Raw genomic sequence first — 17270 nt, 5'->3', positions numbered from 1 at the left:
ATTAAAAATATAAAAATTAATGGCCGGGCACAGTGGCTCACGCCTGTAATCCCAGCACTTTGGGAGGCTGAGGTGGGTAGATCACCCAAGGTTGGGAGATCAAGACCAGCCTGACCTACATGGAGAAACCCCGTCTCTAATAAAAATACAAAATTAGGGCTGGGCACGGTGGCTCACACCTGTAATCCCAGCACTTTGGGAGGTCGAGGCGGGCAGATCACGAGGTCAGGAGATCGAGATCATCCTGGCTAACATGGTGAAACCCTGTCTCTACTAAAAGTACAAAAAATTAGCCGGGCGTGGTGGCAGGCGCCTGTAGTCCTAGGTACTCGGGAGGTTGAGGCAGGAAAATGCCATGAACCCGGGAGGCGGAGCTTGCAATAAGCCGAAATTGCGCCACTGCACTCCAGCCTGGGTGACAGGAGCGAGACTCCGTCTAAAAAAAAAACACGCAAAAACAACAACAACAACAAAAAACAAAATTAGCCAGGCATGGTGGTGCATGCCTGTAATCCCAGCTACTTGGGAGGCTGAGGCAGGAGAATCACTTGAACCTGGGAGGTGGAGGTTGTAGTGAGCCAAGATTGTGCCATTGCACTCCAGCCTGGGCAACAAAAGCGAAACTCTGTCTTAAAAAACAAAAACAAAAAAATTAGCCAGGTGTGGCGGTGTGCACCTGTAGTCCAAGCTACTAGGGAGGCTGATACATGAGAATTGCTTGAGCCAGGGAGGTGGGGGCTACAGTGAGCCAAGATAGTGCCACCGCACTTCAGCCTGGGCAACAGAGTGAAACCCTATCTCAAAAAATAATAATAAAATACATTAATTAAAAACAAAACAAATCAAGTAAAGAGGGCTAAATGGTTGGGATGATGAACTGTTCTGGAACTGATTATGGTGAGGGTTCCACACTCAGGGAAGACACTGGAAGCCATGAACTGCACACTTCGAATGGGTGAACTCCTTTGAATGGGGGAACTGCTGCAGAGAGCACCCAAGGAAGCTTCCTCTAAACAAGGCTCCCTCTTTGGCCCCTGGGGCCCTGCGGAGAGCTCTCTGTCCAAGTTTGTTAACTGTGAGTTGCTCACCACAAGGTCTGCTCTTACCTCGGGGGGCCACCTGCTCTGCCCTGCACAGGTCCTCTTCTTGCTCCAGCTGAGAGATCACATCAGATTTGGAAAGGAAAAGCCCTGGTCAAAGAGGGAAAAAGGACTTGCTCCTCTGCTTGGAAACCAAGAACCATGTCCTGGGTCCAAACTTCAGCCCCTGGTGCCATCCCGAGGAAACTCCCCACTGCTGGGACTACAAGTCCTGTTCCAGAGCTAGAGTGAGGGGCAACCCCTGGGACCTGCACCTGAAAGGGACCTGCTTCCAGTATCTTCCAGCCCATTCTGGAACACACTTCAGAACTTGGTACAGCTTTGAGTCCTGGGGGTAGAACCTCCTTCCATGGGCACAGCCCCTTACCCAGGGAGACAATATGCTCCCAGGTCTCCAGTGTCACCTCTCGGTACAGTGTCCTCTGGGCCAGGTCCAGTTGTTCCCACTCCTCCTGTGTGAATGCCATAGCCACGTCCTCGAAGCACACAGATGCCTGAAACAGAGCATTTGTTACTGCTCAGAGACCCCAGGTCCTCATGCCCTCATGGAGGTACCTCCTAAGGCCTAAATGTTCATGTCCCCCACTAAAATTCATACACTGGAACCTAATACCCAGTAAGATAGTGTTAAGAGGTGGGGTCTTTACAAGGCAATTAATGTCCTCATAAAAGAGGTTTGAGGGGCACCTGTGTTCACCTTCTACCATATGAGGACACATAAAAGGTGCCATCTATGAGACAGCAGGCCCCAACCAGACCAACTCTGTTGACACACTAATCTTGGACTTACCAGCTTCCAGAACTGTGAGCAGTAAATTCTGTTGTTTGTAAATTACTCATTCTAAGGTATCTTATTATAGCAACCCAAATGGTCTGGGACAGCTCCATGTATGTGGTCTGTACCATTCCTTTTCTGGGCATCTCACCTCTTGCCAGTCACAGCAGTGGTCCTGATTTCTGGACTGGAAATGACAGGAACTCCACTAGGAGATCCTCACCCACTGCCTCTCTACAAAATCACAGATTCGAAATGAGGTAAGAAAGACGCTCTAAATCAGGGGTGGAAAAACTACAGCCTGTAGGACAAATCAGGGCTGTGGTATGTTTTTAACAGGCTAATGCTATAGAATGAGCTGTTCCCCAAATTCACATGTTGAACCCTAACTCCCAAAGTGACTGTTTAAGAAGGTGATTGGCCAGGCACGGTGGCTCACTCCTATAATCCCAACACTTTGGGAGGCCGAGGCGGGCAGATCACGAGGTCAGGAGTTCGAGACCAGCCTGGCCAACCTGATGAAACCCAGTCTCTACTAAAAATACAAAAATTAGCCGGGCATGGTGGCACGTGATTGTAATCCCAGCTACTCAGGAGGCTGTGGCAGAAGAATCGCTTGAACCTGGGAGGCGGAGGTTGTAGTGAGCTGAGATCGTGCCATTTTACTCTAGCCTGGGTGACAGAGCGAGACTCCATCTCAAAACAAATAAACAAACAAACAAACAAAGAAGGTGATTAAGGTTAAATGTTTAAAAACTGTTTAAGAAGGTGATTGGGGGCCAGGCGTGGTGGTTCACACCTGTAATCCCAACACTTTGGGAGGCTGAGGTAGGTGGATCACTTGAGGTCAGGAGTTCGAAACCAGCCTGGCCAACATGGTGAAACCCCATCTCTACAAAAAATTAGCTGGGTGTGGTGGTGGGCACCTGTAATCCCAGCTACTTGGGAGGCTGAGGCAGGAGAATTGCTTGAACCCAGGAGGTGGAGTTGCAGCGAGCCGAGACTGCACCACTGCACTGCGGTCTGTGCAACAGAACAAGACTCCGTCTCAAAAAACAAACAAACAAACAAACAAACAAACAAAAAACAAAAGAAGGTGATTAAGATTAAGTGAGGTCGTAAGGGTGGGACCCTAATCCAATAGGACTGGAGTCCTTTTAAGAAAAGGAAGAGGCTGGGCATGGTGGCTCACGTCTGTGATCCAAGCACTTTGGGAGGCTGAGGCTGAAGCATCTCTTGAGTCCAGGAGTTTGAGACCAGCCTGAGCAACATGGCAAAACCCTGTCCTCACTAAATATATAATAAATTCGCCAAGCATGCTACTGCATGCCTGTAGTCCCAGCTATTGGAGAGGCTGAGGTGGGAGGATCGCTTGAGCCCAGGAGTTCAAGGCTGCTGTGAGCCAACATCGCACTGCTGCCCTCCAGCCTGGGCAATAGGAGATACTACATCAAAAAATAAAATAAGAAGAGGAAAAGACACCAGAGCGCATGCGTGCTCTCTTTCTCTCTCCTCACTACATAAGGACATAGTGGGACAATGGCTGTCTGCAAGCCAGGAAGAGAGGGCCCTCACCATTTACATGGGACCCTGTAGGTAGGTAACTATAGTACTTTAAGGGGACACTCCCCCAGCCAGGGGTGTCCATGAGGGTTGAGGGCCCAGTGTGGCTGTTGGCGTGTAGGGCTCAGCCTCATCCATCCTCAAGGGCCTGAGGAGCAACCACAAGCAAAATGTCGGAAGCACAGACCTGGCCTGGTGGAACAGGCATGGGAGACTTGTGCTGGGTCTAGTCCAGGGAGCTCTAGGCTCATCCATGCTGGTGACGGGTGCCGCACTTTACTGCAGGGAACTGGAGCGTTTCACTGGGAAGCACTGGCCAGCGCTGGAGCACTCCTGTGTGACAGCCTGCAGGGGCGGGTGCTATTCCTGGACCCGTTTTACATCTGTGGAGACCAAGGCACTGAGAGCAAAGACCCCCACTCACCTGGGGCGGAACCAGCTTAGAACGTGCTTCCATTTCCTCCCTGCACCTGAAGAGGCTGCTGTGTAGAGGGCAGAGGTCCTCAAGAGACCAGTCTGGAGTGGAAAACAAGCAGAGATTCAGCCCCTCGGCTCCCGCACACCTCCAGAGCCCACACCCACCCTAGAGAACGACGGGCTGGCCAGCGACAAGCGGGGCTTCCCAGGTGCAGGAATGGGCCTCACGCCTGGGTACAGACCTGGGCTACCTCAGGCTCAGGGGACGTGCCCAGTCACATGCTGAGTGTCTCAGCTGTGAGCCCAGACACGCAGCAGCCCCCTCAACAGTCAAGGGCAAGCAGGGGCATTTTTCCTATCATTTCATGACTAAGGAAGGGAGATGGAGGCCAGGTGTCTAAGTAATTGTGCATTTAGCATATCACAATGTATCATAAGCTGTTTTCAGAAATGATGACAATGGGGGCGTGGGGACAAGGAGGATGTGACACTCCCCAGCAGGGCGGCGCAGGGAACTTCCCTCGGCTGGGAGGGGGTGTTGTCCAGGGATGCCCTCCCTTGGTCTCAGCTGGAAGTGCCAGGATGCTGCCTACTGCCAGGGCACGCCTGCCACCCTCTCTCCTGAACTCAGTCACCAAACCCTTCCTATCTTCTGCTTGTCTAATCCCCTTGCAGCAGTCACATCACTGTCCTACTGAGAGTTTGGCAAAAACCCTCCTGAATGGCACCAAACCCTTCCACACCTCTGACTCCCATCACCACATCGGCACTGAAGCACACCCTCTGCAGGCTCCAACAGGTTACTCGAGACCACTGAACATTCCAGAAACGCATCCGGTATCTCTGCCTTTGCTCATATGACTACGCTCACTCGACCTGATGGTGCCTTTCGTTTGTACAATGCTTTCTAGTTCATGAAGAACCTTGAACTCTGACCCCAAAGGCCAGCGTGGTGGCTCATGCCAGGAATCCCAACACTTTGGAAGGCTGAAGCAGGCAGACTGCTTGAGTCCAAGAGCTTAAGACCAGCCTGGGCAACAAAATGAGACCTCCTCTCTATAAAAACATTAGCCAGGCCGGGCGCGGTGGCTCACACCTGTAATCCCAGCACTTTGGGAGGCCGAGGCAGGCGGATTACAAGGTCAGGAGATCGAGACCATCCTGGCGAACACGGTGAAACCCCGTTTCTACTAAAAATACAAAAAATTAGCCAGGCATGGTGGTGGGTGCCTGTAGTCCCAGCTACTTGGGAGGCTAAGGCAGGAGAATGGTGTGAACCCAGGAGGCAGAGGTTGCAGTGAGCCGAGATCACACCACTGCACTCTAGCCTGGGCAATAGAGCCAGACTTTGTCTCAAAAAAAAAAAAAAAAAACACGTTAGCCAGCCGGGCACAGTGGTTCACATCTGTAATCCCAGCACTTTGGGAGGCTGAGGTGGGCAGATACAAGGTCAGGAGTTAAAGGCCAGCCTGGCCAAGATGGTGAAACCCTATCTCTACTAAAAATACAAAAATTAGCTGGGCATGGTGGCCTATGCCTGTAATCCCATCTACTCGGAAGGCTGAGTTGTAGTGAGCCGAGATTGCGCCACTCCACTCCAGCCTGGGCGACAGAGTGAGACATTGTCTCAAAAAAAAAACAAAACAAAAACACAAAATGTTAGCTGGGCATGGTCTGCGATCCCAGCTACTGGTGGGGGTAGGGGCTGAGATGAGAGGATTGCATGAGGCCTAGAGGTCAAGGTTGCAGTGAGCTGAGATCACACCACTGGACTCCAGCCTGGGCAACAGAGCAAGACCCTGTCTCAAAAAAAAAAAAAAAAAAAAAAAGGCGAAACAACTCCCATTTGGGCTAGAAGAGCAGATAAAGGCAGCCATTGCAGATGCTGAACACTTATCATTCTTCCAGTTTGAATGCTGGCATTTTTCTTGCTCTATATTCTCAGAAAAAAAATTTCCCTGGAATATCAAATATCAAGCCATGCATTGCGGAAATCTCGCTTTCTCTGTGTCATATTTTTTTTTGGCAGTTTTCACCTTTCCTTTCAAAAGCTTGGGAAACTTCTTCCACCTGCAGATGTTGGGGTGCTGGTCCCTGCTCTGGCCAGGAACACAGAGCCGAAGCATGGGCCACCTCACAGGAGCCTCAACACTCGCAGCTGCTGGGACGTCACCCCAGTGATGTTCTCATTTCCCAAGCAATCTCTTCAGAGAACTCTCCTGCTCTCACACACTCCTGGTGCCTGAGGCCTCCTTTCCTATGCTGAATTCTGCAGGGATACTCTCCCCTCTAGGCATGACTTTGTGGCAAGTCCTAATCTCTCTTCCGAACAGATACATAACATTCTTCAGGCAAACCAAGCACTCAAGTCCTCCAAGAACAAGTGGAAAGACACAGCTAGAAGTGAACAGCAAATTCAGTGCTGAAACAAAAAACAAAGACAATGCAATGCAAAGAACTGCATGCGACCTCAGTGCCACGGGAGGACAGACAAGGCACCAACACACACAAAAGAAATGAAATGTAGGCGGGGCGCAGTGGCTCACGCCTGTAATCCCAGCACTTTCAGAGGCCGAGGCAGGCGGATCACGAAGTCAGGAGATCGAGACCATCCTAGCTAACATGGCGAAACCCCGTCTCTACTAAAAAATACAAAAAAATTAGCCGGCATGGTGGCGGGCGCCTGTAGTCCCAGGTACTCAGAAGGCTGAGGAAGGAGAATAGCATGAACCCGGGAGGTGGAGCTTGCAGTGAGCTGAGATTACGCCACAGCACTCCAGCCTGGGTGACAGAGTGAGACTCTGTCTCAAAAAAACGAAAAGAAAAGAAATGGAATGTGAATGATTAGAATTGCTATTAGATGACAAGTTTGGGGAGGAGGCATTCACACCCTACCAAAAAAGGTTTAAAATATAACATAAGCTATGACAAAATGTTCAACTTGCAAGACTTAGAATTGGTGTGAGTATGTACACATTTATCTGACTCCCAACATTAAACTTACTCAAAAGAACAAAGTGGGCCAGGCACAGTGGCTCACGCCTGTAATCCCAACACTTTGGGAGGCCAAGGCGGGAGCATCGTTTGAGCCCAGGAGTTCGAGAATCGCCTGGGCAACACAGGGAGACCCTATCTCTACAAATATATATACATATATATATTTTTTAATTGGCCGGGCATGGTGGTGCATGCGTGTGATCCCAGGTTCTCATGAGGCTGAGGCAGGATGATTGCTTGAGCCCCGGAGGTTGAGGTTGCAGTGAGTAGTGATCGTGCCACCACACTCCAGCCTCAGTTACAGAGTGGACCCTGTCTCAAACAACAAAAAGAAAGGAAAAGAGAAAGAGGAGAAGGAGAAAGAGAAGGAGAAAAAGAAAAAGACGACCCCTACCCCAAAAAGGTAAATGCTAAACCCATCATTCCCTGATGCTGAAATGGTCACACTGCCACATCACACACACATTACAGGGAGTGTGCAGGGCTGGTTTAGCAAGCCTGGGTCATCCACACCCTGCACTTTTCTTTTCTTTTTTTTTTTTTGAGAAGGAGTTTCACTCTGTCACCCAGGCTGGAGTGCGGTGGCACGATCTCAGCTCACTTCAACCTCCACCTCCCAGGTTCATGTGATTCTCCTGCCTCAGCTTCCTGAGTAGCTGGGATTACAGGCACGCATCACAATGCCCAGCTAATGTTTGTATTTTTTAAGTAGAGGTGGGGTTTCAGGATGTTGACCAGGCTGGTCTCAAACTCCTGACCTCAAGTGATCCACCCAGCTCGGCCTCCCAAAGTGCTGGGATTACAGGCGTGAGCCACCGCGCCTGGCCGACACCCTGCACATTCTTAAGAAAGGTCTGTGCTGTGCACGGTGGCTCATGCCTGTAATCCCAGCACTTTGGGAGGCCAAGGTGGGCAGATCACGAGGTCAGGAGATCGAGACCATCCTGGCTAACATGAGGAAACCCCATCTCTCCTAAAAACATAATTAGCCGGGCATGGTGGCGGGTGCCTGTAGTCTCAGCGACTCGGGAAGCTGAGGCAGGAGAATGGCATGAACCCAGGAGGCGGAGCTTGTAGTGAGCAGAGATCCAGTCACTGCACTCCAGCTTGGGCGACAGAGTGAGACTCTGTCTCAAAAAAGAAAAAGAAAGGTCTGATCCTTGACTGGCTGCTGGGGGGTAATCTCTGAGCCCTTGGGCTATCCTGCCTGATAAAATGTCTTTGCCTGCCAGGGGCACTGGGCCATGGTGTATTAGGGGGATCTCTGGAGGGCCTGCGTAGCCAAAGTAATTTATATGGGTTCCATGCCTACATAACAGATCCCTCAATGAAAAAAACCTAAGCACCAAGGCTTGGGTGAGCTTCCTGGTCCACATGGTCACTGGAGAATTAAGCACTGTCTACGCAACTTCACTGAGCACTGAATGAGCTGAACGCTGGTCCTGGTCTCTCCCGGACTCCAGCTTATATGCCTTTGCCCACTGTAATTTTTTTTTTTTTTTTAGACGGAGTCTTGCTCTGTCACCCAGGCTGGAGTGCAGTGGTGTGATCTTGGGTCCCTGCAACCTCAATCTCCTGGGTTCAAGCGATTCTCCTTTCTCAGCCTCCCAAGTGCGTGCCACCACACCTGGCTAGTTTTTGTATTTTTAGTAAAGACGGGGTTTCACCATGTTGGCCAGGCTGGTCTCAAACTCCTGACCTTGGGCGATCTGCCCACCCCGGCCTCCCAAAGTGTTGGGATTATAGGCGTGAGCCACTATGCCCAGCCTTGTAATTTTAATCTGTAGCCTTTCAATGTACTAAACTGTAACTGTGAATATAAGAGCTTTTCAGAGTTCTGTGAGTCCTTCTGGTCAACCTGTGAATGGTCTCAAGGACCCGTACACAGTGAACGCCAGGCTTACTTAATAAGAAACAGGCCTTCAGGAATTTCGAGAAAGGTGGGCCATTTCTTCACAGCAGTCGTCCTCAACTGGGGGCAGTTTTGCCTTCAGGGAACATTTGGCCACGTTTGAAGACAGTTTCGGGAGTTTGGTGGGAGTGGAGTGGGAAGGAGGTGCAGAAGGGGACAGCTACTGGCTGCCGTCTGGTGGGCAGAGGGTAGGAAGGTGTAAAACATTCTACAGCTCACGGGGCAGCCCTAGAGGATGATCTGGCCCCAAATGCTGACTGTGCTGAGCTGAGAAACTGCTTTACAGGGAGGAAGAACCTTGTGGGCAAGGCTGTGTCAGGCACAGGACTCTTCAGCCTGAGGCCAACCTCACACACCAGCAGATGTGAAAAAACCTGCAGCCGCAGAGCGCCCAGCCCTGTTTAGTTTCACCACCTTCTCTTCCTGAACACGAAGAAAAACTCAGAGGCCAGTCAGTCAGGACACAGTGACAGCAAATGCTGAACACTCTGCCTCCCCTGCACAAGGAGGAAAAACTCACCCTGACACCACCAAACCTGTGTCCTGTGTCCCCTCCCTGTTCTCCCTGTCCCTTTGCATGCTGATCAGGGCTTTGCAATTTTTTTTTTTTTTTAAACCGTGACTGTAGTGAGTTGAATGATGGCCACATCCTAATCCCTACAACCTGTGAATACGTGACCCTACATGGAAAGAAGAGACCCACATTGAAGATCTTTAGATGGGGAGACTGTTGGGGGTAAGCCTGGTGTCACCACAATGATCGCTACAGTGAGGGAGGTGGGAGGACCAGAGACAGAGGAGGAGAAGTGACAACAATGGGAGGCTTCTGAGCCAGAAACCCACACCCCCTCTGTACTGAGCACATCACAGACCCTCAGAGTTTAATGTTTGAGTATTTACGACTTTTCCAAATTTCACCCTCACATCAGCCCTATAATGGCCACTCTTGCTTTCACACATGCCTGCCTTTCTGCATGTGTATGTTTAGGTTAAATATTCAAAAGCAGAATTGCCAGGCAGCTCCCAGAATGCTGCACACAGGTACACATGCAAAGGGAAGAACTGCTCCTTGAGCTATCCTAACGCAATAAGAGAGGAAAAGCAGCAGTGTCACCATCAACAATGATGAACTCTGGGCTCGCTCCAAGTGCCAGGCTCCAGGCCAGGGATGTAAGTGGGACCCAGACCCAGCAAGGGCACAACCCCAGCCTGTGCGTGCGGCCTTTTCCCAGGTAGCAGGGAGGCCACATGAGCAAACAGGCAAGAATAATGAAGTGCAGTCAGCATTGGATTAATGAAAGACTATAGTGCTATGGCCACAGGATGAGGTTAAGGGAGGGGAGGCACTCCAATGCACAGGCAGAGGCTGAGGCAGACTGGAAACCTCACCCCAGAGATTGGGAAGACCCTGGCACATCCCATGACCTGAGCATAGAGAAAGGCAAGGGCCACAGCTAGAGAAAGTCCCATACAAGTTTAGAATTCTATCTCAGAGAGAGAGAAGGCATTGCTGGGCTTATGTAGATGTTGGCAGGCTGGAGAATATCCACTGCGGGGAGTAAAGGTGCAATAAGGAGAAGTGGCTATCACCAAAGGCCTGGACTCAAGGGACAGCAAAATGGAGAGAAGTGGGCAGATTCATTCTCTACATTGGAAGTATAATCAGTTATGCAATAGAATTGGGAGTGAAGGCTCAATAATGACATCTCTTTTTCTAGATTCAAGAACTTGGGGAAGTTTCTATCTTTTCCCAGAGTGAACAAGAAGGAGGGGTGGGAATCAAGACATGTTAAGGCTGGACACAATTTCCAAGTGGGAATGTTACACAGGCAGTTACGTTTGCCAGCCTGAAGCCCAGAGAAGAAATTGGGGCACCACAATAAAGATATTTAAGTCCACGAGACTCAGCAGCACTTAAACTAAACAGGAACAATCGAGTTACAGAGAGGGAAGAGGACCCAGGACCAAGGGAACTCAATGATTTACAGATCTAATAAAGGAGGGGCCTTGTGTACACAGAAGAAAATCTGGGCCTTTTAATTTTCTGTGGGCTGAATATATTACAGACAGAAGTGTGTAGAGAAATCTATAAAGTATCTACTTTGACACCATACTTAAAATAATTTATTATACTCTATTTTGTCTGCCTGATCAAATTCTAAGATAAGTGTTTTAGTTTCTCATATAGTCCTTCTCATATTTCCTTTAAGTACACAATTTTTGTTTTATATCTATGCTATGGTGTCTGGCCCATAAACATTCAAGATTAATGTATCTTCTTCCTATAGCCTTTTATCACTAAAGAGATGATAAGGCCAGGCCTTAATCCTGTAATCATGCCTGTAATCCCAGGACTTTTGGAGGCTGATGTGGTTTGGTTGTGTCCCCACCTAAATCTTTTTATATTGTAGCTCCCATAATTCCCACGTGTCATGTTATGGGAGGGACCCAGGTAACTGAGTCATGGGGGCAGGTCTTTTCCTTGCTGTTCTTGTGACAGTCTCACAAGATCTGATGCTTCTATAAAGAAGAGTTCCCCTGCACACACCCTCTTGCCTGCTGCCACGTAAGGTGTGACTTTGCTTCTCCTTTGCCTTCTGCCATGATTGTGAGACCTCCCCAGCTATGTGAAACTGTGAGTCAATTAAACCTCTTTCCTTTATAAATTACCCAGTCTTGGGTATGTCTTTTTTTTTTTTTTTTTGAGATGGAGTCTCGCTCTGTTGCTCAGGCTGGAGTGCAGTGACGCGATCTCAACTCACATCAAGCCTGCAAGCTCTGCCTCCTGGGTTCACACCATTCTCCTGCCTCAGCCTCCCAAGTAGCTGGGACTACAGGTGCCTGCCACCACGCCCGGCTAATTTTTTGTATTTTTTTTTTTTTAATAGAGACCGGGTTTCACCATATTAGCCAGGATGGTCTCAATCTCCTGACCTTGTGATCCACCCACCTCTGCCTCCCAAAGTGCTGGGATTACAGGCGTGAGCCACCGCGCCTGGCCTGGGTATGTCTTTATTAGCAGCATGAGAACAGACTATTACAGAGGTCAAAGCAGGAAGACTGCTTGAGCCTAGGAGTTGGAGACTAGCTTGGACAACAAAGTGAGACCAAATCTCTACAAAAAAATCAAAAAGTTAGCTGGGTGTAGTGGCATACACTTGTAGTCCCAACTACTGAGAAGGTTGAGGTGGGAGGCTCACTTGAGCTGGGAGTTCAAGGCTGCAGTGAGCTGTGATAGCATCACTGCACTCCAGCGTGAGTGACAGAGTGAGACCCTGTTTCAAAAAAAAAAAAAAAGAAAGAAAAAAAAAGATAAAAGTGTCCTAATGCTGTTGAACTAAAGGTCTACCTTATCTGATATTATCTTGCCACCCGTTTCCTTATTTGTTTTCACTGATGGATCTATTCTCATCCTACCACCTATTTGTCAAAGCCTGGATCATCTGACTCTTCTAAGTAGCACGTATCTTTAACTTTTTATTTTCAATTCAAAGTGTCTACTAAAACAAGAGTTCTACCTATCACATTTACTGTGAAAACTAGTCGTATTTCTGCCATTACATATTATGTTTTCTATTACTTTTCAAGTTCAAGACCAGCCTGGACAACATGGTGAAACCCTGTCTATACTAAAACAATAAAAAAATTAGCTGGGTGTGGTGGCGCACATCTGTGGTCCCAGTAACTTGGGAGGCTGAGGCACAAGAATCGCTTGAACCCATGAGGCGGAGGCTGCAGCGAGCTGAGGTCATGCCACAATTCCAGCCTGGGTGACAGAGCGAGATCTTGTCTCTAAAAAAAAAAAACAAAAAAAAAAACCAGGACTATTTTTTCAACTTGACAAAATATTTAAGCTTCTTTAATGAAAATAACGATCTATGAGAAAAAGAGGTGACAGTCACAAACAGTTCACAATAAAATAAACTGCACGGCTGAAAAATACAAAAAGCTGCTCTGTATTAAAGACATATAATCCCAGCACTTTGTGAGGCCAAGGCAGGAGGCTCTCCTGAGGTCAGAAGTTCGAGACAAGTCTGGGCAACATGTGAGACTCCGTCTATAAAAAAAAATAATAATGAAGACATGAATCAAAACATGCTGGGGCCTATGATCTCAGCCTCCTTCCCTAGAAAATGCCCCAGGCCTTCCTACCTTTCAGAATCCACTGACCATTCAGGCTGTACTTCCTACAGGACAGGCACTGTACCCTGTTCTCTGCCTGAATTCATACATTTGATCTTCCTTGTAACCCCACAAAGACAATTATCAGCATTTACCCTGTTTTCTGAAAGAGGAAACCAAGGCAGAAAGAACTTGAGTAAAACTTAACTGAGGCCTTGTGGCTGGGGAGTGAGAAGTGGGGAGCTCCATAGCTCATGACCCTAAGCACACTACCACTTAGGCTCCCAGCCTCCCCATCCGGTACACCCCAGCCCAGCCCAGCCCAGCCCAATGCCCCTGTTCTTTTTCTTAGCATCCTTGGCCTGAGGTCCATCTCCTGGCCTCTCTGACCTGTTTGTTCTATGTAATCTGCCCATGCCCTTGACTGCCCTCTCTGCCCAACCCTGCTAGTTTCTGAGTCCTGGGTGGTATAGGAGTTCAGGAACACCAGTATCCGCTCAGTCACCATCCCCTTACAGCTGCAAGCTCATGCTCTCACTCCCTACTTCAGCCCCCTTCCACCACTGTCCTCTCTTTGCAGACAAATCAGCCTTTTAATTCACTCCAAGGGATGACTCTGGACTCTTTCAACTTCCTGGCACACAAACTCCTGCAAGCCTGCACTCATTAATAGCTCCCTTCAAATTCCGAGGTCAGATGTCTTCTCTCTGGTCAAGATGAATCCATAGCCCAGTGCCCCACCTCCATGCCTCTTCTCCTCTCAGCTGAGGCCTGAACAGAGTGACCAACACTTTGTTTTCCCCTCCTTATCTTGCCCATCCCTGCTCTGCTCTCTCATTCCTGCACACACACACAAACACAAATGTAGACCACACCCAAGAGGTCTGCCCAATATCCTATGTGATACTATCCTGTCCTGATGCTCCTGGCCTTCCCTGGGGAATCTCTCACTGCCTGTGTCCATCTCTGCTCTCTAACCCTGTCCTTCCTTGTCTGGAGGCATCCAAGGGCAAGGGCTGAGAACACTCACTTTGCAACCTGCTTTCAAAGTACTGCCTCCATTACCTGCTGCTGTAGGACTCTGAACGGGCCTCTTTAACCTCTCCAGGCCTCAGTTTCCTCATCTGTAGACATCTGGAAAGACAGCAAGCCCTGCCTTGTGAGGATGCTGAAAGAACTGAGTTGCATTTACAGAGTTTAACATTGTGCTGGGCCGGGCGCGGTGGCTCAAGCCTGTAATCCCAGCACTTAGGGAGGCCGAGACGGGCGGATCACGAGGTCAGGAGATCGAGACCACCCTGGCTAACACGGTGAAACCCCGTCTCTACTAAAAAATACAAAAAACTAGCCGGGCGCGGTGGCGGGCGCCTGTAGTCCCAGCTACTCAGGAGGCTGAGGCAGGAGAATGGCGTGAACCCGGGAGGCGGAGCTTGCAGTGAGCTGAGATCCGGCCACTGCACTCCAGCCTGGGCGGCAGAGCCAGACTCCGTCTCAAAAAAAAAAAAAAAAAAAAATTGTGCTGACCTGCAAAAGGGGCACAACAGATGTATTCATAGTGATTATACTTGGACATAAAATTCTCCTTCTGTTCCTCATACTGGACCTGTGTGGGGGCTGAACTGGCAGAAGTCCCTCTGGCTGCAGGGCTAGGGAAGGAGTTGCTTTCTCTTTCCTTTTCCAGTTTTCTCCTTCCCTGCTTGTGGGGTGATGTTTCCAATCTGCTCCAGGTTACATGTCCAGCCCAAACGTCCTGGACTTCCTGCCGCTGCCATTCCCTCCTCCACATTCAGTCATGTCACCCACATGCTCCTCAACTCCCATGCAGAGACTGACCAGGAATTCCACAACTTGCTTGCACTGTGACTTCTATCCTGGCTCCACGCTGGAAACAGAAACACGGTCTTCCCCCACTCCTTCCTGTCTTTTGGCATCCCTCCTTAAACGGAGTCATTTCCACAATCAGATGTTTCCCTACTCCCTTAGACTCTGAAATCCAACCCCATGCCTTCCTCATTAGCACTGCCTTGTACGGTCCCCATCAAATATCACCCAACACAAATGCAACCCCGATCCCTCACTTACAGGCGTTACATACACATCGCATCCTGTTGACCTCTGTAGTCTCTCACTGGGGTGCACCAGCAGCGCTTAACCACTGCAGGCCCCCAACACCCGTTACCCCTGCCCTGCCAGGACTGGCCTTAATCTTCTCTTCACTTGAAAAATACACACGTTCTCTTCAAGGTTCAAGCTTCACGTACCATTGGAAGAAAATGTGTCCACGTCTGGAGCTGGGATGACCTCTGGGGTCCAATAGGCGCCACCTGGTGCCGCTGTACCAGGAGGCTCTGGGCTGCCACCTGTGGATAAGCCGCAGAAGATGAGCTGAGGGAGGAAAAAGGAGCCGGGAGAGGCCCACTGGGTCGGCAGCCCCAGAGCTCCATACTCCGGCCTGAATCTCCAGCCCCTGCAGCCCTCGACCCAGGCCCCCTCTGTCGGGAGGACCCACCCAGTCCTACCCCCTGCCCGGACCTGCGAGGGGGCCCGGCCCTATCAGTTCCCTCCCAGCTCTGCAGCAAGAGAGCCTCCCGACAAGCTCAGACCCAGCCGGGCGCTGCGGCAGGGGAAATCTGACTGGACTGGCCTTCCCTGTCCCTGAGGCCGGAGAGATCCCGATCCCATCAGGCCCCTGCCCTTGCCCGGCCTCGCCGCATGAGGGACTCCCGCAGGCCCTGCTCGTTTCTCCGGCACGCCCAGGTCACTTGGGGCGGCTCTGGCCTGGTCCTGCGCTCCGGCCGCACCCGGCTAACAGTGAAACCTCCGCGCCAACCTTGAGGGGGCCAGACTCACCTGCACGCACCGGGCAATGGCGCTGCTTCCGGTGGCCGGCGGACGTGCCCGCGCTCCGCGCAACGAACAACTCCCAGAATTCCGCGCCGCGGCCGTTGCTCTCTCAGGTATATTCATTGCGGTCGGGAGATTGGGGTCCCGCGGCGGCGAGACGAGCTTTTTCCTGTGTTCGCGACTAACATTGTGGCTTAGGGAGTTGCTTCCCGCGGCTCTGCTCCTTGGCGCGCCTGTGCCCTCCACCTTGAACGGGCCACGCTGGTTCTCATCCAGCAACCGAAGCCGAGACTGTGGCGGGACTAGCGCCTGATGGAGCTCGGCGCTGTCATCTCCTCAGGGGCCTTCCCGGCGCCTTGGCCTGCTGGGGTGAGAGACGAAGACTGCGCCATGAGAACGGTCCGAGGCCGTTAACCGGGAGCCCAGGGGCAAGGGCGCCCGCCACCGTCTGCGCCTGTGGCAGGGACTCGGGGACAGCCTGGGCGTGGGGTCGCGTCCTAGTGACAGAAACAAGCCCCGGGTGTGCCCACTTGGAGCATTCCGTGTGGAAGCTGGAAGCACGCTAACTGGAGGCGGCGATTCGTCCTAGGTGATTGCTCAGTCGAGCCTGTTTGGCTTTCTGTGGTAGCTCCTAAGTGGGACAGGGAAAAAAGTAGGGAGGCTGGCAGTTAGTGACCAAGTTCTGTTTCGTACCTATTGCTGCAGAAGTTGTGGGTCAGAGTTCCGTTATTATAAATGGTCTCATGTTCAGTCTCAGTGCGTTGTGAGCCTCAGTGTCTGAAACCCACCACCTGCTGACCCGTCCTGGCTCTTCAATGAGGGAGACCACAGGAAACTTTCCTACGAATGCCAGATAGGCGGGAACCACTGTGGCTCAGGCATCCTCAGCTCCTGCACTGTGTTTTTGTGTCTGGGGTGCATCTGTGACTAACCTTCCTTGGCTTGACTGTCTTGTGCCTGACCTTGTCAATAGCTTTACCCAACAGTCGTCACCTTTTTACTTGCTTGTTTTCATACCTGGCTAGCACGACCCCGCAATTTTTAGATTCTTCCAGGAAATCTAGAATCTGACTCCCTAAGGGGGGATCTTGATGGATTCTAAGCTAATCGGAATGGACTCAAGCCTCTTGCTGTGTGAATTAGGCAAGGGTATTCTGGCCAAGGAGAAATAAGGCTGCTAGGGGTTTCCTGGGAAGGTTCCCTCAGTCTTTTTTTTTTTTTGTGAGACGGAGTCTCCCTCTGTCCCCCAGGCTGGAGTGCAGTGGTGCGATCTCAGCTCACTGCAGGCTCTGCCTCCCGGGTTCACACCTTTCTCCTGCCTCAGCCTCCTGAGTAGCTGGGACTACAGGCGCCCGCCACCACGCCCGGTTAATTTTTTGTATTTTTAGTAGAGACGGGGTTTCATCCCGTTAGCCAGGATGATCTCGATCTCCTGACCTTGTGATCCACTGAGGCAGGAGAATGGCATGAACCTGGGAGGCGGAGCTTGCAGTGAGCTGAGATCACACCACTGCATTCCAGCCCAGGCTACAAAGCGAGA

At 50.6% G+C, this 17270-nt stretch overlaps 1 protein-coding gene across 1 annotated transcript; it reads right to left on the bottom strand.

Moving 5' to 3' along the window:
* Positions 1-933: 933 nt before the first annotated feature.
* LOC105539441 (zinc finger protein 544-like) lies at positions 934-15999 on the bottom strand (the record flags this gene model as incomplete). The annotated part of the gene is made up of 6 exons (XM_011979739.1): positions 15737-15999; positions 15148-15246; positions 13952-14020; positions 3863-3954; positions 1468-1594; positions 934-1190 (listed from the first exon to the last, which is right to left on the bottom strand). Coding segments are annotated over exons 4-6 (417 nt in total), but the record flags the coding sequence as incomplete, so codon positions are not given.
* Between the last annotated feature and the right edge of the window lie 1271 nt (positions 16000-17270).

Source organism: Mandrillus leucophaeus, unplaced genomic scaffold (genome assembly GCF_000951045.1).
Source record: "Mandrillus leucophaeus isolate KB7577 unplaced genomic scaffold, Mleu.le_1.0 Scaffold205, whole genome shotgun sequence".
In the NCBI taxonomy this organism is placed as follows: Eukaryota; Metazoa; Chordata; class Mammalia; order Primates; family Cercopithecidae; genus Mandrillus; species Mandrillus leucophaeus.
The sequence above is the reverse complement of the archived record's forward strand: the minus strand, read 5'-3'. Positions and strand labels throughout refer to the sequence as shown.